This window comes from Eubalaena glacialis, chromosome 1 (genome assembly GCF_028564815.1).
Source record: "Eubalaena glacialis isolate mEubGla1 chromosome 1, mEubGla1.1.hap2.+ XY, whole genome shotgun sequence".
Taxonomy (NCBI): Eukaryota; Metazoa; Chordata; class Mammalia; order Artiodactyla; family Balaenidae; genus Eubalaena; species Eubalaena glacialis.
Window position 1 is genome coordinate 207871019 of NC_083716.1, and position 25477 is coordinate 207896495.

The following is a 25477-nucleotide window of genomic DNA, read 5'->3' on the forward strand; positions in this document are numbered from 1 at the left end:
GCCAGTACTTGGAAACATTCCTTGTCATTAGTACATAGTTAGTCAAGTTTACAAAATTCAGGATTACATTATAACATTTGTAAGCAATAACCCCATGCATGAATAAGGAATTGGGAAAAAATAAAACAACTCTGAAAAATAATCCGTTACTTTTTAACTAGGCAGGAATTTCTCAGACGCTTCCTTCTGTGTTATCTATGACAGTAAGCAGGGGTCCAGGATTTTAGGAAGACATGCTCCTCATTAATAAGAGGTTGAAGTTTGTATTTCAGTTACGTATTGCCATGTAACAAACTATCCCAAAATTTAGTGGCTTAAAACTATAGCCATTTTATTATTTCTCACGCTTATGTGAGGTGACTTGCCTCAACTGGGCAATTCTTCTGGTCTTGCTTAAGGTTCTCATCCCCTTGCAGTCATATGGCAGCTGAGGTTGGAGTCATCTGGAGGCTGCATTGAGACACTGGGATGCTGACTTTTCTCCCTCTCCCTGTAGTCTCAGGATATCTCCTCTTCATGTGGTCTCTCTAACTGATTAGCCAGACTTCTTACCTGGCAGCTCAAGGCCCCCCAAGAATGCAAAAATGGAAGCTTCTACACTTTCTTAAGGCCTAAGGCTGTGAACTGTCACAGTATCACTTCTGCCTTCTTGTCATGGTTAAATAGTAACAGGATCAGTGCAGATTCCAGAGGAAAGAAAGTAAACTCCATCTCTTAATGGTTGGAGTGAGAAAGAATTTGCAACTATCTTTAATCCACCATACACAGGCTGCCCTCTGGCCATGAAGTATTTACATTCCTTCTACATGCAAAATGTACATACTTCCTCTCAAGACCTTCCCAAAGTCTCAGCTCATTAAGGCAGGGTTCTGCAGACTTTTTCCGTAAAGGACCAGCTAGTAAATATTTTCATTGGCTATAAACTTAGTCTGTGTTGAAATTCTGCCATTGTAGTGCAAAAGAAAATGGGGGTATGGCTGTGTTCTGCTAATCTACAAATCTGGCTGCTAGTAAGGTTTGGCCCACAAACAGTAGTTTGCTGATCCTTGCATAAAGGCATGAGGCCTGAAGTCCAGAATCTTATTAGTCATCTAAATCAAATCCATGTGTGGATGAAACTACTACAGTATCTCCTCTTGGATCTGAAGACTGAAGTAAGGAGACAAGTTATCTGCCCCCCATGTAACAGTGGTGTAACAAGGACAGGAAAACTATAATAGACACTAACATTCAAAAGGAAGCGAGAAAACAGAGGCACCTAGCCTCTTGTTTATAACAATTCAGAATTCCAGCAGGGGCATGCTCTCAGTTACTTTACTAGGGCCCAGTGCTATTCCCTGATACTGGTTCTCCGTGGATCTTTTTGTTCTACCCTTGGGCTCTTGGCTTTTCACTCTGAGTCATTCTTTTCCATAAAAACTAAAACAAAAAACATTGTTTACAAGAGTATCTTTGCAAGCCTCTTTCCTAACCGTGATAAGCTGGAAGCCAAAGTCTCTTTTATTTTTTGAACAGTTTTTAACTTTTTCAGCTTGAATTAATGCAGTTTCTTTTAAAATGTTATGGGTTTCTTATGCATCAACTCTGTTGGGCAAAAACCATTCCACATTACTTTACGAGATAGTCATTATCTCCTTTGGGCTGAGTGGGAGGCTACAATAGGAAAATGTTCTTAAGGTTAAGATGCTCTATTGTCTAGTTGAGTGGGTCTGTGACACACAACCTAAAATCTTTGAGATCTCAGCAGATTGTTTTTTAGCCACACTCCTGATCTAAACTTTTCCCCAAGGCCATATTTTACTGGAAACATTCTGATTTAAGCATTAACTTAGGCCATTTCTCGCTTTGAGAGTCTTTGCTTTCTAGTGATCCTGGAAATGAGAAATAATTTTCGTACCCAGCAAGACCCAGCTCCTTTATATATTTTTAAAATTATGCTTAAAACCCAAACAGTTCATTTTTAAAACTCATCCTTGCTCCTCCCACACATAATCACAGGCAGCTAAAAGAAGCCAATTAGCATTTAAAAGCATTCTGTCTGGAAATCTCTGTCCCCAGATCCAAGAGTTCATTAGGTACCCTTTCTATCTTTCATGTAACGAAAACATGAGTTCCCTTTTCTCCTGTCTCCAATAACAATTTTCTTACGGTCTTTCAACTCCTCACTAACAGGCTCCGGGTTCTTTAAGCCTCTGCCTGCCACCAAGTTCACCTCTTAGTTGGCGGTGTTGGGGGAGTGTGGAGGGAGTGATTTTTCAGCTATCTTTAATCCACCCCACTGCGGTTTCCTTGTTTCCTTGAATTGAATTTCTGGACTATTTCAGTGGAATTTTCACAACAAAGATGTATTCCACAGCTATCATTAATTTTTTTGTTGTTCATATTTGGGCTATAAGAATATTTGTTATTTTCTTCACCCATTAGTTAGGAGATGTATATGTAGTAAATATTAATAAATATGTCTACATTTTACTAGATAGAATATAGTCAAATTGGATCAATGTTTAACATGATTTTGAGATAATTTTATTTACAGTGATAAGATTTGTGTGTGGAAATGCTTAAAATGCTCTTATTTTTTTAAAGGACCTATCATTACGTTGTAGTTGGAAGGTATCTATATTAATTGCTAAATTTGTTTTTTTTCTAGGAGTCTGAATATGTTTCTGCTCATCTTCATGAATGGATAGATCTGATTTTTGGCTATAAACAGAGGGGGCCAGCTGCAGTGGAGGCACTCAATGTTTTCTATTACTGTAGTTATGAAGGTATAAGCCTATACTTTTTCTCTTACATTATGTTAATAGAAAATATTATTTAATATGTGTTTATACATGGTATTTTGGGCATAACTATTTAACACAAGAAAGACTACATTTAAAACATAGTTTTAGTGATCTTTTCTATTTGAAAGGCTGCTGCTTTTTAAAAAAAATAGTAGTTAAAATGTCAATTATTGGTGGCATAAAAGATTTTGATCTCTGGCCATATGTGTCCTATTCAGTTGGGTCTGAATATTCTGTATTAAATTGTTAGCAGACATTAAATAAGACTTTTTAGAATTAAAATAACAAATCCTTCCAATGATAATAAGATGACATTATTCTAATGTTTAGCTCTGGATCAAGAACATTTTCTGAAGGCTTTGAAAGGCTTAAGAAGGTGTTCTTTCCTAATCCTTCCACAGAGCTAATAGTTCTAAAGATTATGAATAGTGTGAAGTTTTATGAATTTGAGCAGAACCCACATGACTTTTGGTAAATAGACAAGCATGTTTTTACCTTGTTGTATTCATTTGATAACAGTTTTGTAGGAGGGTAGTATAGCATGGTGGTTAGGAACATAGACTTTGAAATCAGACTTTACCTAGTTTGGTCAATTACTAGCTGTGTAACAATAGGGATTAAGTATGGCTGGTATAATCAGTTAGCCAGAATATCACCTTGCCCAACTTTTGTTAGATAAACTAATTTATAGCAGTATTTTTGTGTGGTTATTACACTTGTTTCAGCTTAACTATCGTGAAGAAAGCAATCAGGTGTACTACGAGTATAGTGTGCATTTTTATAAGAGAAACTTTTATAGACTACCAGTTTACTTTTGTTTAAAATATTTTAGTTCTAAACAGTGGGTGGAATTTATTTTTGTACATATTTAATATCTGAAGCTTTACTGATTTTTAAAAAATTATCTCTTTACAGTATTTTTATAAATTGATGAATGGAATAATATTTTGTTGAAAATATACTAATCAGTCTCTGATGTGTTAAACAGTTGTGTGGCTTGCTGATTTGTTTTCACTCTATAGTGAATTGACTACTTCTCTTGGTTTCAGGAGCTGTGGATCTGGATGCCTTAACAGATGAGAAGGAAAGAAAAGCCTTAGAAGGGATGATTAACAATTTTGGGCAAACACCTTGTCAACTGTTAAAGGTAAAACATAAAATTTATTGATTACCGAAGTCCAGAATTTAATTGCTAAGGAATAGTACTACCAGTATTTTCAAAGTTTTTAATGATTTAAAACCTTATTTCAGAATTATCTAGAATTTGGAAAAAATTATACTGTCACTTTAAAAATAAATAGATTTAAATGATTGTTCCTATTTTGAATGACAAAATATTGCCGTCAAAATCCACGTATTCAGTCAATTCGTCTTAAGTCACAAAGGATTTATATTTACTCAGAAAGCCAATCACATTTATTTTGTTGTTTCTGGGAAAGGAAAAGGTGAGGTTGAAGGCCCCTGTCAGGTGAGCTATTACTCCCTCCTTTATTAAATGGAGAAGGAGCTCTAACTGAATACCAGTTAGGTTATACCATTAAAGCTGTTCTAATACTGGGACTCATTGCATGTATAAGACTTCTAGTAGCTGACATCTGCCCCCAAAGGGTTCTTACCATCCAGAGCCCAAACCCAGTCCTAAAAATCAAATTGCAAAATATATAAAATCGAAGCATAAATATTACTGTATTTCTTTTCCCATCCTAGTATCTGAAGTTAAATTATTGTCTTCCTGATTGCATACAGCTTTGGATTCATAGAAGTTAATCCAATATTAGTTTGCAAAGACGTCTTGATCTTTGTTAGTATATGAATTTGGAAATGAGGAATACATAATAATATACCATTTATTAAGTTGATACTTTCCTATGCAAGCACTGTGCTAAGTGATTTACCTAACCTTCACAGTAAATATTCAATTATCCTTACTTTTTACATGATGAAGCCGTATTTCATAGAAATTAATACCTAGCCTACAACACCTTAGAAAAATCAAATACTTTTTTCCAACTTTACACAACTAGAATGTGACTGGGACAGAATTTGGATGCATGATCATCTAACTCCAAATCCTTTCTTCCATGCCATGTTTCCTCTGAATTAATAGCTGTAAGCCCCCTTGTTGAACTTGTAAATCATTTTTCCATTCTTATGGGCTGTTATTTATATCCTAATTATGACACTTTCCACCTTAGTTAGTTGTATATTTATCCATTTGCCTCACTATATTATAATATGTTAAAGGCGGCAACTTTTTAAAAATCATTTTTGTATCTTTCTTGCATATAGTTTGTGGGCAGTAAGTATTTGTTGAATTGAAATCTCCACAGCTATAACAGCAACAGTATATCTAAACTCTGGCTTATAGATGAATTTCTGTTAATTCAGTTATCAGACCAAGATTTATAATTGTTACTATTCCTTAGCAACAGTTTGTTTGAATCCTCCAACATTTATTTTTGCAGAATATTCATATTTGAAATCAATCTTTATTCCTTACCTGCTGATAGTCAGAAGGCAAAAGTAACAGAATAAAACAGAACACTTCATTGGACTTTGAAATAGATTCTATAATATTTTTGTACCAGCTTTACTTTTTTTTTTTTACAAGGGCAATGCTAATTAGTTTTTATGATAAAAAAATGACATAAAAATCAGCTTTTGATTTCAAATAAAGTGAATAATATTCACATGGATATTAGAGCTGTCAAATCTGTTTCCCATAATCTAATATTTTGCAATGGAGATAGAATCCTCTTTAGCTGGATTTCTATTCTGCATTTTAACTGTGGCATTGGAATATTAATTTGACTTGTAATTTTCTTCTCATTTAAAAAGGTGATAATATCTTTTGTTTCTGACATTAAAGGTAAGGAATAATAATAACTTATTTGAAAAGCAATGCAGTAATATCTATAATTTGATTCTGAGAATATTGACATTCAAATCTTATTTCAGGAATCAAAGATTCACCCATATTATAAATTTTGACTTTTGAATAATGTATTTAATTTTACCAAACATATACATAAGCATGTACCATATTTATGATACTTTTCTATGTGTTGAAAATCCAAAAATGAATATGACTTGTTTTCTGACTTTAAGGTACCTATTGTCTAGTTGGGAAAGACCATAACCAACTATATGTAATCCAACATAGAAAGAAATAAGTACTAAATAAAATACTAAATAATGTAGTGTGCTGAGAAAAATAATAGAATAGTTAATTCTGACTTAGAAATTCAAGAGAGAGATCAGTACGAAAAACTTTAAAGTAGAAGTAGTGTTTCTCTAGGAATGAAGAGGGCCCGAACTCTGCCAAGGAAATTGAGCAAAAGCCAGGAGTTGTCAATAGTGCATGGTATGTAATCCATCATAGCTAGAGTCCGGTATGTATGAAGGAATATAGTGAGAGATGTTTTAATGTAATTATGGAATTATTTTTTTCTTAATTTTTTTTTTGAAGGAACCACACCCTTCTAGATTATCAGCAGAGGAAGCAGTGCAGAAGCAAACCAAAACAGACACTTCAACCTTTAACTTATTTCAACACCTCCCTGAACTCAAGTCATTTTTTATAGAGGTAATATCCAACTTGATAATATCAAAGGATTTTCTCTGTGAATTCTGTACACTTCATTGTTCCTTTTGTTCTTTAATGGAGAGGGTGGATTTTAATACTTAATCCAAAATAGTAAATAATACTTCAGTAATATGTTCTTAGATTTTTTAAAACAACCTTGTTGAAAGCTTTTGTTTGCTGCTGTAATGTTTGTTTTGACTTTCTTTCTTCCAACTTCACGTTCTCCCGAAGGAAACATAAAGAGGAAGAATAATTTGATTTAAATTGCTTTTTATGTCAGTTGAGATGATATGTAGAGGAAGTCTAAAATAACTTTTAATTACAATGTCTACTCATATATAAAATATGGCCCATGAGTCAGATTGTTAATTGATGATGTCAGAAGGAATAGTCAAGTGGAGCAAGATAGATAGTTAATGCTGTTCTTGAAAGAGTACCTTCGAATTCACATGTTTAAATATACATATTGAATTACAGTTGATTCTTGAACAACACAGGTTTGAACAGTGTGGGTCCACTTATACATGGATTTTTTTTCAATAGTAAATACTACAGTACTACATAATCTGGGATTGGTTGAATTTGTGGGTGCAGAACTGCAGATAAGGAGGAAGCGCAGATACAGAGGGCTGACTATAAATTATATAATAATGCATGGAGGGTTGGTGTCCCAAACCCCCGTGTTGTTCAAGGGTCAGCTGTTCTTTGAATAGTTCAGAATGTGAATATGAAATGCATTAATACCTATAAGTTTGGTTGGACAGATAATATTAACTCTTTTGGAAGAATACAAAATGATAAAAAGGTACTAAGAATAGATTGGAGATGTGCATAGAACAAGGAATAATTCTCATGCCATACAGCAAATGGGTGGTAAATGTTTTCTTAAAGGGCCAGATCATAAATATTTTGGACTTTGTACCTACATATCATTTGAAGGTGCTTAATTCTTCCAGTAATGAAATGTGACAACATGATTTTGTCTCCCAGGGAAGCTCATTAGAGACTCAGCTCTGCCTAGCACATTCCAAAATTCTAGACTCCCAAAAGAAAAGCCTGTATTCAGATGATTGTTTGCACAAATAGTCTAGGCATAGTGAGCCACGTGTATTATTGAAGACAAGTTTTATATCAGTGTAAGGAAGTCTTTGCCTGCCAAGTTCCCTGATGCCAGCCAATGGCCAACCTTGCAAGCAGCCTTTCTAAGGAGAGCAGTCTCAGTCCTGCTATGTTAACTTTTTGCTACACATAGGGCAACCTACAAAACCCTATTTGACCCCTAAACTGATGGACAGGTAATAAGATATTTATTATGTAATGCTGATAAAAGTATTTTCATCATGCCTAATCATTTGTGGCATTGTTTTTTATAGTACAATACATTCTGAGTTCTGTCTGCAGATGCAGTGGCATTTGCCCCTCTCTGCACCCACCCCAAGTCACAGGGTAGCTTTCCTGAGGGCCAGTGTCTGGAGCAGGATAAAGAACACAATAGATATCCTTGGGTACCAATAATTGTTAATCCCTTTTCATCATCATACAAGAAGGTGTTTCCCACTCATTCACATGAAAAGAGAAGGCCTCTTTTAGTTCTCGGATTCCTAGGTATTAAAATGGTGAAGAAAATTGACGTAGCAGTGAAAGCAAGGGGCTTATTAAATGGATTTGTTCAGATACCATTTCCATTTATGCTTGTTTAAATGTCAGTTGTCTTCTCTTGATTAATTCACAGTATGAAGCGAAAAGATATGCATTAACTTCATGTGGTTATACATCATTATTTAGTTCATATAAAGCTCTTAGAAAAGCACTTGGCATGTCGTATGTGCCCACTAATGTTAGGTTATAATTTATCTAATAAATGTTAGGTGTAATTTATGAACTATTGTCACATCAAAAAACTTATTTCAAATCATTTTTCTCTTTCACACTGTAATAAGACAATGGTGGATGTTTTCTGAGGACTGTCTTTATTTTCTGGTCCTTTGTTGTAGCTTTCAGGAAGGGCCTCAGGTAATGGAATAGATCTATTTTTTGAAAGTTAAACCCAAAAGGAAAATTCCATAAAATATAACTAGTTTTCCCATTTCACTTATTTGAGAAATGTTTTCTTATATGGTCTGTATTTTCTACTTTATATTTATGTCAGTACGGCATGGGAAAAGGAAAGGTTTTAAATCACTGGCTGTTTTAAATGGTTGACACTCCTTGAAATCTACATCCTTGTTTAACAGCAGCATAGTAGAATACAAGAGGTGATGGGTTTCAGAACTTTCAAGTCTGCCATTCAAACATGGTATATAATCCCTTTCCTGTATTTTAAATTAAGTGATGATATGTTTTGATAGAGTAAAAGACTATATCACAGGGTTTATCTTTAAAGAAATAGAAGTTTTCAATAATTTGTACCTAATAAAGATAGTAGAACCAGCCACTAAACCTCTGTCCTTTATTTTATAGGGAATTAGTGATGGTATTCCACTAATAAAGGCCATTGTCCCCAAAAATCAGTCTCGTTCTTTTATTTCACAAGGCAGTCCTGAGTTACTGGTAAGTTGATTTATACCTTTTCACACTGCCATGTCTATATCCATTACAACTTATGAAAAAAATTGAGAAAATAAAAATTATTTTAAAGTCTTTTTTAAAAGCATAGGTAAGGGAGTTCCCTGGAGGTCCAGTGGTTAGGGCTCCACACTTCCACTGCAGGGGGCCTGAGTTCGATCCCTGGTAGCCTGGTGGGAGAACGAAGATCCCACATGCTGCACAGCACGGCCAAAAAAAAAAAGGAAAATTTTTAAATAGAATTAATTTGACCAAGTATAAAAATGTATCTTTTATTTACAGAGCTTTTAAGTAGTTCTGTAATTCTTTTTTTTTTTTTTTAAATAAATTTATTTATTTATGGCTGCATTGGGTCTTGATTGCCGTGCGCGGGCTTTCTCTAGTTGCAGTGAGCGGGGGCTACTCTTCGTTGCAGTGCGCAGGCTTCTCATTGCAGTGGCTTCTCTTGTTGCGGAGCATGGGCTCTAGGTGCGCAGGCTTCAGTAGTTGTGGCACGTGGGCTCAGTAGTTGTGACGCACGGGCTTAGTTGCTCCGCGACATGTGGGATCTTCCTGGACCAGGGCTCGAACCCGTGTCCCCTTCATTGGCAGGCGGATTCTTAACCACTGCGCCACCAGGGAAGTCCTAGTTCTGTAATTCTAAAATTTATTTGGAATAATAAATATGTGAAAATACCAGGAAATTTTGTACGAGAAAATTGTGATGTAACCTCTTACTAGATGTTAAAATTTATCATAAGCAGTGAGAATAATGAAAATGAGATATAATACAGAATTGATAAAGTTCCATCCACATGCAGGACATATTAGTGAGTACATGAATTTCGTCATTTAATCCACCTAACAATCCTGTGAGATAGGCACAATTATTATTTCCCTTCTACAGATGAGGAATTAAAACTCAGAAGTAACTTGCTCAAAGTCACAGGGCTAGCAAGCAAGGGACCCTGGCAAATGGACCAAACCTAGGTCTGTCTTATTCTAATTCTGTCACTTAGAAATGATAAAAATTGAGCATAGCACAGTGAATAGTAGAGATTCCGGAGTTAAACCTATTTTTCTAATTATCCATATTCTGTGTTTGCTTAGAAAAAACATCTAGAAAGATATACAAAAATAGAAGTGCTTTTGAGTGGCAGAATTCTTGTGACTTTTCAGTTTTAATACCTGTATATTTTTAAGTTATCTGAATTTTTTTTTGGTAGTCTGTTACTTTTATCAGGGGAGAATAAAGCTTTCCATTTTTTAATGCAAATATTCACTATTACTGTCCCTAATAAAGGGAGACCTTCTTAATAATTCTTCATAAGATCTACTTATGATTTATGTTCTAAATGATAGGTATCTTATTTTTATGGTAAGACTTGATCCTTAATTTCTTCTGACTGCCAACTAATAGATGCTAGTAAACTTTGAGAAATTTTGAGGAAAATAATCTTATATTAAAGAAAGATACATTGGGGCAGCTTTTCTTGCAGTAGGATAACAATGAGCTTTTTAACCATTTGAATTATTTTAAGACTTTCTTAATGAGTCTCATGTTTTAAGTACACAATCCCACACTATTCCCTAAGTGACAAATGCTAACATCATGTGAGCATTTGGTTATTCTATGTCACTTTCTTTAATTTTTCATTTAATGTTTGTCTTCATGTGTTTCTTTTCCAGATAACAGTAAGCATGAATTACGTTATTGGAACCCATGGATGGCTGCCTTATGACAGAAACATTTCTAATTACTTTACATTCATCAGGGATCAAACTGTGACAAATCCAAAGTAAGTAAGTAAACATTTAAAGCAAAACAGGTACAGCTAGTACCTTATTGCTAGGAAAAGCAATAGATTAAACTTTCCAACTTCCAGCTTTCCTGATCCTGGCATACTTGTCTACTTTGAGGCTGTTTACGGAATTGACAGTCTTACTAAATTGGCTTTGAAAGTCAAGATTTAAATCTTTTCCACACCTTCACCAATCTCAACTTCTTTACACTTAACCCTTGAGACTATTTTGTTGTATGTATTTTTGTTTAATGAATAATATAAGATTAATGTAGTTTATGAATGTATTTATCACTTATTAATAGACATTTCAAAATGAACAGTTGAAAAGACTTATTTTTTATTTCTTTTTGGAGAGATTAAAAAAATAGTTGATATCGGTCTAAGTGATCTTTTAAAGAAGAGTCTAATATTTAATTGTGTTTACAGAACTCAGCGTAGTATGAATGGACCTTTTGCTCCAGGGCTGGAGATCACTTCTAAGCTATTTATAGTATCACATGATGCGAAGTTGCTTTTTAGTGCTGGACACTGGGATAATAGCATTCAAGTGATGTCACTTACAAAAGGCAAAATTGTTTCACACAATATCAGACATATGGGTAAGCATTAACTTTTTTTCCCTGTAAAAATTTTTTTCTGTTTTTTTCCTAACCATAATAGTAGTACATACTCCTTATAAAAAGCATAAATTTTACCTTTGAAGCTAAGTGAACTTTTTGATAGAGTTGTGTTATGAATATTATATTCTCTCTTTAAGAGTGTCTAATGTATTTTGGTTATATTAAGCACCGTATAAATTAAATACAGCTTCATAGTATCTGAAAGATGCTAGGCTGAGTCTTTGAAAAAATTGGTTGCTAGAATAAGAATTTTATGAAAAAATGGTTCAAAAAAAATCTGTCATAGTTGAATAAGAAATCAACTGTCCTATTACTTCTTTAGTAGTAAAGCATGAGAGAGGTAAAATTGTTGAATATAGTTTAACCAGGTGCTTCCTTTTTTTTTTTAACCTTTATCTGTCTATCTATCTATTTATTTTGGGCTGTGTTGGGTCTTAGTTGCAGCACATGGGATCTTCCGTTGCAGTGTGCGGACTCTTCATTGTGGCGCGCAGGCTTCTCTCTAGTTGTGGCGCGCAGGCTTCTCTCTAGTTGTGGCGCACGGGCTTCTCTCTAGTTGTGGCATGTGGGCTCCAGAGCACGTGGGCTCTCTAGTTGCTGCACATGGGCTTAGCTGCCCCGCGGCATGTGGTATCCTAGTTCCCCGACCAGGGATCGAACCCACGTCCCCAACATTGGAAGGCGGATTCTTAACCACTGGACCACCAGGGAAGTCCCTAACCTGGTGTTCTTAGTGTCTCAGTCTTATCAATGTAAGAATAAAACATTGAGTAGATTTTTTCCTAATAAACCCATTAGGGAAGGGGAATGGAGTCTGTTACTAATTCTGCGCCAGTGACTCCCAAGGTGTCACTTAGCTCAGGTTTTTACAGTTTAGGAAAAATGTATTTTATACTGTGAATTTACAGTGTGATATGTACTGTTTTGGCTACGGACACATATTCTGTAGGATTGCAGTTCCAAGGGGAATAGAAGGTGAATGGGGATGAGAGAGTAAGGGAGCAGAGAAGCATATCAAAATTAAGTGGGGATCCATTTAAAAGCTACCTAATCTCCTGCCAGGATTTTTGACAGGCATTCCCTTGCCTCATGTCTACTCTTCACGGTCAAAGAAGGGTGGCCTCAAAGAAAGTTCTCCTACATGATTTTAGTGCTGCTCCTTTTTTATGTCAGTCTTTCCCAGTGCTTTTCCAATGCCATTCCTACATTTCTCCCTGCTAGAACAACTAATTTAGTAATAGTTTGAACATGACCTAAAATTGCCCTTATGATTCTGTTCCAGCCAAACTATGCCATTTCATTTTTTTACATTCCTTTTTCTTACAGATATTGTGACTTGTTTAGCTACAGATTACTGTGGAATACATTTGATTTCTGGTTCCAGAGATACTACATGTATGGTATGGCAGATAACCCAACAGGTAGTCACACATTTAAATACTCTTGGTTTAGATCAGAGATTCACCCTGGGAATACTATTGAGATGTTCTAATAGAATAGTGAATTTTTCTCTTATATTGAATGATTATTTGAGTTCCTTTGCCTCCTTTTACCCCTCATTCTGTTCTGTGTTAATCACCACTTTTTTCCCTAGGTCTATTGTCTGATTCATGACCTTATCTCATATTACCTTCCAAAGATAGCTCCTTATTAACGTCTTCTAGGAAAACAATTATTTTTCTTGTCTTTGTTAACATAATAATATTCCTATTTTCCTCTCAGGTGGAACTACTAGAAATTATAGATTTAGAATTTTCATCAACCTTATTGTGTACTCTCATGATAATGTTGGTGCAAGGAAGTGTCTTTTTTCTTTATGGCTTCTGGATTTTCTACCTTGCTTAGAAAAGTAAACAGGCTTTTTCTCACTCCAAGTTTATAAGAATATTATCTAAAATAGTTCTTGTAACACTTTTCTTGTTTTATTTTTTAAAATTTCAATCTTTAATCCATTTCTATATTTTGTAATACAGAATATTTAATATTAGATATATAATTATGTAGAAAGTCATTTATGCCAGCATAAATGATTACCCACTAAATTGGATCTTTTTCTGTATTCCCCATTCTTTTACATTTATCTATTTCTGTGTCAACACCAAAATGTTTTTACTTTAGTAATTTAATATTTGGTAAGGCAAATCCCCTCTCACTGTGTTTCCTTTATTAACCACAGCTATTCTTATATGAATATTTATTCTTCTGTATGAACTTTAAAAATATTTTAACTATATCCTCCTCAGAAAACTTCATTTTAGTCTTAATGAAATCATATTTAATTTATATATTTATTTGGTATGGATTGACATGTTTATAGTTATTCCTATCCCAAAATAGGAAATGTCTTTCCATATTTGTTTCAGGTCTTTTTTCAATGTCTTTTGATAATATTTTTTAATAATTTTTTTCCATTTAGATCCTGTACTTTGTTATATTTACTTTTAATTATCCTATTTTTATGACTGTTTCAGTGGGATTTTTAAATCATTTTTATTTGTAACTGACTATTGCCAGTAAAAAAAAAAGCTACTGATTTCTATACAGTTATCTTATATCTAATCAGTTTACCAAATCCTCTTATCTAGCTCTCATAATTATTAGTATTTGTTGGATTTTCTGAAAACAAGGTAGATATACATTAATGTGATCTGAAAATAATAGTGATTTTCTTTATCTTTTCCAATATACTCATTATTTCATTTTCTTACCCTATTACATTATTAGCAAATATAATAAAGCAAGAAAATTATAGTGAGCCTCCGTGTCTTATGTCTGATTTTGATGAAATTACTTTCACTATTGTGCCATTTAGTATACTGTTTGCTGTTAGGTTTCACTAGTTTTTTTTTAATTTATTTTATTTCAGTAGTTATCTTCCTTCTTTTTTTTTTTTTTTGGTAGGCTTTTAGTTTTAATAAAATTTCAATTTACAGAAAAGATACAAAGGTAGCACATTTTTGCCATTTGTCTTAGCATTCTCTCCCAGTCTTTTTCTCAGTATCTTTTTTTTCTGAATATTTTAAAAGTTGGAGACTCTATGTTCCTTTACCCCTAAACACTTCAGTGTGTATTTTCTAAGAACAAATACATTCTTACACATAGCCACAGTGCAGTTATCAAAACTGAAATACCTAACATTTATACAATACCATTATCTAAGCCACAGTCCAGGTTCTAATTTTGTCAATAGTCCTAATAATGTTCTTTACAGCTATTTTTCCCAGTTTCTCTTCCTTTTTTAATTTATAGTTTTACTTTTTCTTAATGTAATGTATTATGTTGAGAAGTGTCCTAGGTTTGAACCATCCTTGAATTTCTATAATAAACTGATATAATTCATGAGATATAGTTATATTTTACTGCAGGATTTTATTTGCTATTACTTTAGTTATTTCTTTACTTATAAGTGAAATAAATCTTTTTATTTTGTCTTTGCATGTTTAGTATTAAGATATGCAACCTTTATAAAATGAATTTGAGAAGAGTCCATCTTCCTCTGTAACTTGAATTGATTAAATAATATAGGAATTACTTAATATTTAAAAATTAGATAGAGTGGACTAAGCACTCAGACTGATACTCTTAGAGGAAGACAAATGTGACCCAAGTAATAGAATGTCAGGGAGAATTCATTTACATTGTATAATGCTCGTAGAAGGTCTGGGCATTTATCTATGATAATCATAAACCAAATACCATGGAAACTACTCAAACATTCTATCATTATATATCATAGAAAGTACTGTATCAAACAAAGCACACTAAAAACAGATGAAGAAAACAACTCAAGTGCAGAGAGATTCCCTGCAATAAATTGTGCTATTAGAAGAACATAATAAGAATATCAATTCAATAAAATAGGACCTTGAAGATGAAATTATAAACTAGCATAATAAGATGAAAAGGGAGATTGCAGAAGAATCAAGCTGAGACTAAAACCAATACCATTACAATTATAAATAAACCCAATGCAGAAGCATCAAGGAACAAATTTGATGTGACTGAAAATCAAATTATTAGCATGGAAGAAAGATTTAAAGTAATCAAAGTGAATAGAAATGAAAAAACAAAAGGATTAAAGCAATTAGAAAAAGAATGATAGCTATAGAAATCAAAGACACGTCAGCATAAAGATAATTGATGTCCTTGAAATAAGGACTCCAGTAAATGAAAAAGAGAAAGTATTCAGAGATGTAATAGAAGAAGTTTCTTTGAAGTAAAGGAAGAATAATTCTGTAGATGAAAAGGGCAAATAACATACCTGTTAAAACTAATCCAAAGCAATCAACTTTGAAACTCTTCAGATTAAGTTTTTGAGCTTGAAAAGATTGAGAATAATTTGAGAATCCAAGGAGAAACCCAAGAATGAGTACTTGTATGAATAGACTTAGTGGTAAGAACTAGTTGCAATGTCAGTTTGTGATTAGACAGTTTAAATACAGTATAAACCTTTTTAAAGAAAATAGCGTACAAGAAAATTACCTTTGCTTTTCTGTTTTTATATCAGGGAGGTGTTCCTGTGGGCCTAGCATCTAAACCGTTTCAGATTCTGTACGGACACACTGATGAGGTATTGAGTGTTGGCATCAGCACTGAGCTAGACATGGCAGTGTCAGGATCAAGGGTAAGATTTCACCTTTAAAAATACTGATTTCTTTATACAAATTCAGAGGCAATATTTATATTTAATTTTTTTCTAGAAGAATTGGTAAAAGCATAGAAATTTTATACTGTGTTTGTCTTGAACTTTGCAAAAGTAGAAAAATACAGAAAAAAAAGAGACTAGATTCTATTTGGGGATTTTACTGGTCTTAGTAGTTAAGACTTGAAATTTCAAGATTGGAATTTTTCCTAAGGTACATGTGTCCTTGGTAGAATGATCATTTTCTTAGTTCCTTTGCCATATTTCTTTCTCTTGCTTAGTTTCTTTTCTTCTTTTTTGTTCTTCTTTTCTTTTCTCATTTTCTAATATTTTCTGTGTGTAGGATGGCACTGTGATTATACATACCATTCAGAAAGGTCAGTATATGCGGACTTTACGACCACCTTGTGAGAGTTCTCTGCTCCTGACCATTCCCAATTTGGCTATATCTTGGGAAGGACATATTGTCATCTACTCCAGCATTGAAGAAAGTACCACCCTCAAGGTATATAACAGTTTCATGCAGTAGGGCTAGACTATCTATAAGCTTGTCTTCTCCTTCCCACATTGTGTACATATGAGGAGGCATTCTGAAGAAGGAAAGAACACCATATTTTGAAAAGGATGTTTTCCTTTCATCATTCAATTTGTTCATTCCCTATCATAATATTAGCCTCATGTTTGATTTTGTTTTAGGGCTTTCTATAGGCCTATATGACTTCAAAAATAATTTCTGATTATGTGGGATTTCATAAGCTTAGGTGGAAATTACAACTGAATTAAATTCTTTTTGCACAAGACAGGGTATAAATAAACTGTGAATTTTATATGTTTATTTCCTTTCGGTGATAAAGCTTTTTAAAAAATTAAGAGAACTTTTTTAGTTTTAAGAATGTGGGTTTTGTTGGATGAGATTTTTAATTCTTTTGGAGGGGTGAGATTTTTAATTCTATTAAAGAAGAGGAGTACTTGTTTAATATTTATTTACTTAGCAATCTGATTGAAATCACTTTAACAATATTGTCTACCTACTTTCTCTTTAAGTATAACCATTTGTTTATTCCAAAATTTTAAACCCAGTCATCATTCTGTGATAGTCATAGTTTTAATTTGAGATCATTAAATTTTCTTCAACTAATCTTTGCAGGATAAGAATGCATTGCATTTGTTTTCTGTAAATGGCAAGTATCTACAGTCTCAAGTCCTGAAGGAACAAGTATCAGATATATGTGTAATTGGAGAGCACATAGTCACAGGCAGCTTACAAGGATTCCTGTCCATAAGAGATCTCCACAGGTAAGTAATAAGAATTATTAAAGTATCACTTAGGAAAAGATGGTAGTATTTTCAGCCCAGAGAGAGTAAAATCTGTAATCTAAGATTTCTAATCTTTTTGTTTATCATTTATTATGAACATGTCTTTTTTGGCAACTATGAAAAAAATTGGGGAAGCTGAAGTATTTCTGGGTTGGTAAATGAAATATAGATGTACATTTTAAAAATGCAGAAAATTTTATGTTGTGTACATTTTACCACAATTAAAACAATTTTTTTTAAATAGCCAGAAAAAATTTTTTTCATAGTGCCAAGCCTGGATTATGGATTTGGAAAATTTGTACAATTATAGTTTGAATTTTTAGAAACTAAAGTTAGGTTTAAAAAAATTTTTTTAATTGTGCTAAAATAAAGTATTTTTAAGGCTAGCATATCTGTTCATGATTTTGTATGTCTGTGTTTAAAATCGGTGAGGAGTCTTTTGTTATTTCACCCAGTGAAGGAAAAGATGTTTGAAAAATGGATACGTTTTTAAGTTTGGTATTCTTCATGTTTACCAACTTATATACACAAAGCACTGTTAGTCCCTGAATGCTCAAATACATTCTTTTCTTTTCTTCTCTTTTAAAAAACTTATTGTAACATATTTATACTCCTCAAAGTATCTTGGCCCCTCCCAAAGCCCTTTTTTTCTGAATCATTTCCTGATCCAGAGTGTTCTCTTATTACATTCATATCAGAATCACTTCTGTACCAACATCGCTTCCCTGTTTTTGTATTTTCCTTCTCATTTTTGTCATTCTTTCTCATGTGGTAGAGCACTGAGTCCACATTTCAGTAACGTCTTTCCAACATTTTGTATTTCAACCCTAATCTTAGGGTATTGTTAGTAGAATCCCAAATTAGAAAAAAATTAATGGAATCTTTTAGCAGGTTAGTCTAGACCATATTATGTACATCCTAAGATTCTTCATTCTCTAATCATAAAAGCTGTGAGCATTTTTCATAATGGGGTGTTATATTTTTATATCATATTATATTTTAAAATATTTTATATTGTATATTACATCTTTTAAGACAAAGCAGATATACCAATTTTATTTACCTTATCCCCCACCAACACACACTTTTTGAGCTTTTGCCCTTTTTATCCAACTTTCGCTCATTCATCAACAAGGTGAAAATCATTTCGTGAGAGCACATATATATGGTTAGAAGGCAAACAGATGTTGGAAATAGAAAAAAAAATCTATTAAGTATTTTAAGTAATGCTATAAATGTGGGCTTTTGTGTCACTCAGGTTTTCTGAACCTAAGTTCCCACATCTGTAAAATTAGAATGCAGAATTAGATGATCATTAAGTTATCTTCCAGGTATAAAATTCTGTGAATCCATTGTATATCCATGTAATTATGTGTGTGTTTTTTATTTCTCTTCTAGTTTGAATCTCAGCATCAACCCATTAGCCATGCGATCGCCTATCCACTGTGTTTATGTAACCAAAGAATATAGCCATATTCTTGTAGGATTAGAAGATGGCAAATTGATTGTCGTGGGTGTTGGCAAGCCAGCTGAGGTAAAACCTAACATCAAGAATTTAGTTTCCCGTACTGTTGGGGATTCCTTTGGTTCTTTATTCCAGCTGAATCAGAAGTCTCCATCATGGATAAACAAATTGAAAAACAAATTTGATTTTTCAAACTACAGTAAATGAAAGGGGATAAAGCTAGTATTCAAGAGTGATGTTTATATTATGATATTATTGAAATCACACATTTAACAGTTTATAACTCTATATGAAGAAGAAAGTTCTTTTATTCTGTTTTTCCAAATCTAGATTTTAGACCACATACTTGAATTTTTAATACATAAAAGCATTTATAAAAAATGAAATATAGACTCAAACAACAAAACTACTTACTTTATTATTATTATTTTGTTAATTTGCCCATGCTGCGCAGCTTGCGGGATCTTAGTTCCCCGACCAGGGATCAAACCCGGGCCCAGGCAGTGAAAGCACTGAGTCCTAACCACTGGACTGCCAGGGAATTCCCCAAACTATATACTTACTTTAATTTCAACAAATATTCAGCATGATTGTATGTCAGTTGTACTTTTGTAAAAGCATCATTTTTTTTTTTTACTTGGAACTACAAATATCCCCATATAAATGTGCTAATTCTCAATGAATTTCCTATAGTTCCTATAAATTTATTTGCCAGTGGTTTATTAATTACTGAATATTCAGATATAAATGTAACACTGTTCCTAAGAAAACTTAGTGGCTATACTCCAAGTAATCTAGTGATTCTTCTAGAAAATTTATTTTGTTACATAGACTCATATTTAAGCATTATAAATTTTTATTGGTATCATTGGTCTTTTCTGAGAAATCTAAAATATGACCTCTGTAGGGGTTATTTCAAGAGAAGACATTACTGAATAGCATACTGTCAGTGGTTATAATAAATCTATTACAGATCATAGGAACCTTATTTTTTAATAAATATTTTAAGATTTTGTTAGTCCTTATACTCTTTTTCAGGATATTATTTTAACAAGAGAGGTCTTATTAAATTAAAGTGATTGGGACTTCCCTGGTGGTCCAGTGGTTAAGACTTCGCCTTCCAGTGCAGGGGTGTGGGTTCGATCCCTGGTCGGGGAACTAAGATCCCATGTGCCTCCCGGCCAAAAAACAAAAGATAAAACAGAAGCAGTATTGTGACAAATTCAATAAAGACTTTAAAAAAATGGTCCACATCAAAAAATCTTAAAAAAAAGAAATTAAAGTGATTGCAACAACATTTAGTTTCAGGTGTAATGGTTCCCCAAATAATGTCAGCAAGTCTGTATCTCGATATTTCACTTACATTTAAAACATTTTAAGCGTTTTTACATTCAGTAGTAGAGTTTCTTGATTAATATATTTCCCAAGTAAAGATTTCCCTTCTGTCCTCTGCTAACGTGATGATTACTTGAGAACTCTGCTTAGACATTACTCTTTGAGTATGTTTCACTTTCTGTGGTTTACTCAAGTGCCTTTAAATTTGCCTGCCCTCCAACTTAGGTAATTTGTTAAGTTTACAATTTTACTGAATTTTTAAAAAATGAAATGACCTTATGTGCACACATTTTAAAAAAAAACTGATTGGAAAAAAAATACCTAAGTAGCTTCATTTCATAGGCCTAAATCAGTGTTTTGTAATATTTACCAAATAAGTTTTTGGTCCTCATTGAAAGATTTATGTAGTCTACAACACATAGAATTTGAATTGTGTATAGATTTTGAATAAAAGTATTTTTTATCTATTTTATATCTTTGTAAAATACATTTTCCATCAGCTGAATTATGGATCTACTTTAGTAATAAATAATCGAATTGAGTACTCAGAATTTTGCATAATTATTAAATACACCTTTATGTGAACGTGTAGAAATTAAATAGATCAATAGTTATGAAAAGAGTTCCATTTCAACATCTATTTTTATCTAAAAGATCAAAATCTTGATTAATGTATATTTTTAAATCATGTATCAGTTTTACATATTATACTGTTGGTATAAAATCCATATTTATAAATCAGATGTTGAAGTGAAACTAGATTAATGGAAATAATGGTTTTGGAAATACATCTGGAAATGAAAATGCAAAGCAAACATGCCAAAGTGTCTTTGCCTGAGGCTTATCTTTTATGGCTCCAATAAATGGACCCTAGAAAAGTAACCATTAAAAAAGGGAAGCAGATGAAGCACCATTAAAAAGTAGATTGCTCTTGGGAAGGTAATTCCAACAAATCATATGGTTAGATTGAGAAATGTTTCCCATGTGGAGTTTTGTTGCCCTACGTAGAAGTATAAGCACTTTTAGAGGGGCATTAACCCACTGATTCAATTAATTTTGATTAATAATTGTTATATGCTGAGAAGTGTGCTAGGTGATAAAAAATTTAATGGTGGAAAAATGTGATTCTTACCTTCAAAGAGCTTATGCTATTCTTATTTTCTAAATTACTTATCATTCTATTGTTAAAGATTTTTTTACATTCTTAGATCAAACTACTTAAAAGTTACTTTCTTTTCATCAAAATGTTATTTTACTTTCTTCTTATCATTGTGATTGTCATTAATAGTACTGCAAATATAAGAGGAGAAAATTCCCCAAAACTATGTGTCTTGTTGCCTGATTAAGTATAATTTGAGAAGATTATTTTAATGAAGTGATATGTAGTTTTGTAAATATGTAAAGTAAGGGAGTCTTGTAATTTTGATCTAAGTGGCACATTTAATTTAAAAATGTGTATGTTGGTATTAGATCTTCCTCAACTAAAAGACAATCAATGAAGAAAAGCCTTTCTTTAATTATTATTAATTAAGAATCATTAAAATGTTAATGATTCTGCTAACAAAACCTATTTCTTGTACATTCTACAGAATCATTGTCTTGTATATCAATTTCATTTATTCTTTTTTTTTTTTTTTCTTTCTTAATAACATCTATTCTTCATTTTTCTGGATTACTTTAAACAGATGCGCTCAGGTCAGCTTTCTCGAAAATTGTGGGGATCTAACAAGCGGCTCAGCCAGATTTCAGCCGGAGAGACTGAATATAATACTCAAGATTCCAAGTGATTGTTATTTCTGCCTTCTGTCATGGATAACTGAAATTTGATTTATTGCTTTGTCACTTTAATCTGTGACAGATTAATGTGACATTAAATCACTTTAATATCACATCTCTCAACTATCTTAAATGTTTCAGGGCTGTTATCCCTGAAAATCATTTAGGGATTACCAAAATTCGGTATCGTATGTGTATAAAGTCGTAGGTTATATTATTATTATCCACTAAAAAAATTTCTGGTTAACATCATTGAATCTATCTTATTAACTAATTCTTGGTCTACACTAAGATGAATTTGAGAAAATACATTTGATTAGATTTAGTGGTTTATTCCTAAAGATCATTAGATCCATTTTAAAAAATAAACTTCTAAAAATAAAGAAGTTAAATTCAATTTGCTTATTCTAAACAGCAAAAGTTGAGGTATTTCTAATAAAAGAGTAGCGATAATGGGACAGTTGAGAGATATGGCTTTTAATACATTCTTCAGTTAATCATTCTCCTATTTACTGAATAAATCATCCTAAATACATCAGTTTTATTATGGAACTTCTGATTGGAGGTAATATTTTAAAAACATCTGTTGCATACTTGGATTTTTAAAACTCAGTATAAATTACAGGTTTTCATGATAAGTTGAAAACAAGACTTTTGAAACTGGTACATTGGCTCATCCCACTACTACTTAGCATAGTACTAATGAGAATTTATTGCAATGTATTATTATCCTTAAATAATAAATGTTGAGTAGGAGTAATAGAAACTAGAAACACATTTTGTGGATATATTTCATTAGTAGTAGAGTTAAGGAAAAATGCTCATTATGATTTTGACAGCTGGGTCCTTTAGGTAGCATCTGCAGCTCAATTTATATGTGCAAAGTACGAAATTTCTTGGCTTTTTCTTTATTAAACTCTGTGTTTTCCCCCAATAATTATTGGAGTTGGCAATGATACCCAAATATATTACATTTTTACTTATTTCATATGATTGATGAATGAACTGAAAAGATATGCATAACTTAAACTAATTATTTGGATATAGTAATTTTTAAAAATACACGTTTCTATTTCATGTTATGTATAACTTTCAGGATTACAATTAATTTTATTATACATAGCTAGATGTTACATTATGCTTTTAAACTAAAAGGCTGATAGATTTATTTTGGAATTCAAAGAGATTGTTAAACTTTGTACTTTTATAAGGTCATATTTTGAGTTAGAAAGCTTTTACAACTATGAGTGTCCTTAATCCGAGATTCCACAGGTTTGGGGGGAATTTATGAATCCCTTAAAATTGTGTGGAAATTCTGTATGTTAGCTGGATTTTTTTTTTTTTTCAGGAATGAATGGTTGGGTGGCTTTATTAAAAGGGTCTGAGATTGGGGGAAAAAAAGACTTTTTACAACAATATCTTTTAAAAATAATAATATTCTTTTTTCTACAAATTATAAATTTCCTTATATCCAATTGTCTTCTCAATTGAATCTTTGAGAAATGTATCCTTTGCAATCCTCACCTGTTGCCCACGGTATCTAGTACCCTTTTCTTTATAATCGTATGAGTGAGTACAAAATTTATGAGAAGTAAAGGATTTTGTTTAGGGAAACTTTTTGATAGATTTGATTGGCTTGTATTAGGACTTGTAAAAAGTTATAGAAGAATTTTCTTTCCAGTTATTTAAAATCCTCTGTTTTATTCAGTAAAAAACCGTTATGTTTTAGATAAATCACACTGAAATAAACTGATGCAGCAAGTGTAAAGTAGAACATATGCAAATGTGAAGATTTCCTTTTTGAGGACTTCAGTAACTAGTGGTGAAAATGTCTGAAAACAAGTCAATAGAGATAATTATCATATATTAAGATTTATTCTGTTAGTTTTTTCATTCTATTTTCATTTTTTATCTTATATATTTTAGGAAGTTTCAAGTCAAGAGAAACAAAATGATGGGGTTTTGGTATTTTAAATGTTGATTTTTAAAAAACTGTTTCTAAATCAAAACTTTGGAAATGTTTCTTTTGCCTATTTATCTAGAGATTTTGGTATAAGGATGTTTATTTTTCAGGTCACTTAATATTGGTTTTAGAAGTTATTTTGGATGATTATAAGTTACAAAAAAGTTTAACTTAGATTATTAGGGGAAAATTCCTAAATTTTTGGTATTTTACTTTGCTACTGTTTAGATGGAGGAGCTAAACAAGCAGTATTCATTTTATAGCACAAATATGAAGAAGCTTTTTTCACAGTAGATACCCTACCTAGAGTAATAGTAGATGTTCAGAGCAGTGGGATTAACCCTTATATAGTATTTTCCAAAAAGTGAAAACCAAAAATGTAAAATTTTGAGGAAAATCTTTGAGAATATTCGCAACAGTCTAGAAGAATGGAACTTAAAATTTATTAAATAAGCAAATATAGTAGTAGCGTTGGCTGAATAATTCCTCTTTTAAGCAGTTTAGACCACTGATTAAAAGTCACTAGATAAAAATCACTGTAAAGATATACCTTAAGGGATTATGGTGTATTTACATGTTACCCATAGAAATTATTTCTGTATTGTATAATGGGAGAAATGAACAGTATCATTAGAGTGCAGTAACAGGTGGACATTTCAGATGATGAATATAATATCTCAACTTAGCTGTTACATGAAGTGTGTTGTCTTGAAGAACTTTTCATCTGCTTTTGTTTCTTGACACTCGTGATGGAAATAAAAATGTCAGCATCCTGATGATGTGGAGCAATTTATACTAAGGAGATGATTTTTTTTTAGAAAGTGAGGTCAAGTATTAAAACATACAATAGAGGTACTCATTTAGAGAATAAAGAAACTTTATAAGATTTTTTTTTTCAACTCTTCCCAATCAGTATTCTGTCATTACTTAGATAAAATTGGAGGAGAGAACAAAAAATAGAGTAGGGCATGAATGAAGCTTGGCCAGTTGTTTAAAATCTTATAAGCCTGTGAAGCTCATGTCATCTATGAATCAGTTTCTATTAGTTTCCTTTAGGTCACAGTGCTTTTTCAGGTCACATCCTTTTGTAGGAGAGAAAATGCCAGGTATTCATTTGTCATTAACAAGGAATGACAGTGAGGCTTCCTTTTTTCTGTATGTAAGGCATATAAAAATTATCCTTCAAGAACTAGTATAGAAAATCAGTTTAATGCTTTTGAAGGAATAAGTGTGCCCTCATAATTAATTAGAATTTAGATTTGAAAGTTAAATCTTTACCGAAGATTTTTTGTATTTTGCTTTAATAGGAGTAAGCAGAGGAAATGGTTAACTTAATACCCTGTTTTTATTTAATGATGACACATGACACATGGCCTTTGCCTTTAAGTATATTTTATATTGCTATTACTAAAGAAATCACTAATGGAAATCTTTTAATTGAATTTAAAGAGGTTAGCTCCTTTTATATATTTATATTTATAAAGTGAATAGCATTGTCTTTATCACCTTTCCAATGAAAAGATGCAAGTGCATGGACTATATATAAATATTATATAAATATTAAATAATATTATATAATATGTACTGTCCTGTGGGGGTGTGTATATATGAAGGTTGGTCTCTTCAAATACATCATTA

At 32.3% G+C, this 25477-nt stretch overlaps 1 protein-coding gene across 1 annotated transcript in view; it reads left to right on the plus strand.

The window, feature by feature from the left end:
• The window catches only part of NBEAL1 (neurobeachin like 1), a 173657-nt gene extending 151544 nt beyond the window's left edge, over window positions 1-22113 (plus strand). Inside the window, exons 45-56 of the mRNA XM_061186681.1 lie at window positions 2651-2768; window positions 3836-3933; window positions 6256-6372; window positions 8833-8922; window positions 10606-10715; window positions 11148-11320; window positions 12668-12762; window positions 15849-15965; window positions 16327-16488; window positions 17131-17279; window positions 18699-18834; window positions 21786-22113. Of these exons, the coding sequence (XP_061042664.1) occupies window positions 2651-2768; window positions 3836-3933; window positions 6256-6372; window positions 8833-8922; window positions 10606-10715; window positions 11148-11320; window positions 12668-12762; window positions 15849-15965; window positions 16327-16488; window positions 17131-17279; window positions 18699-18834; window positions 21786-21887 (1467 nt within the window). The 3' untranslated portion in view covers window positions 21888-22113. The remainder of the gene's footprint in view (window positions 1-2650; window positions 2769-3835; window positions 3934-6255; window positions 6373-8832; window positions 8923-10605; window positions 10716-11147; window positions 11321-12667; window positions 12763-15848; window positions 15966-16326; window positions 16489-17130; window positions 17280-18698; window positions 18835-21785) is intronic.
• The last annotated feature ends 3364 nt before the right edge of the window (window positions 22114-25477 follow it).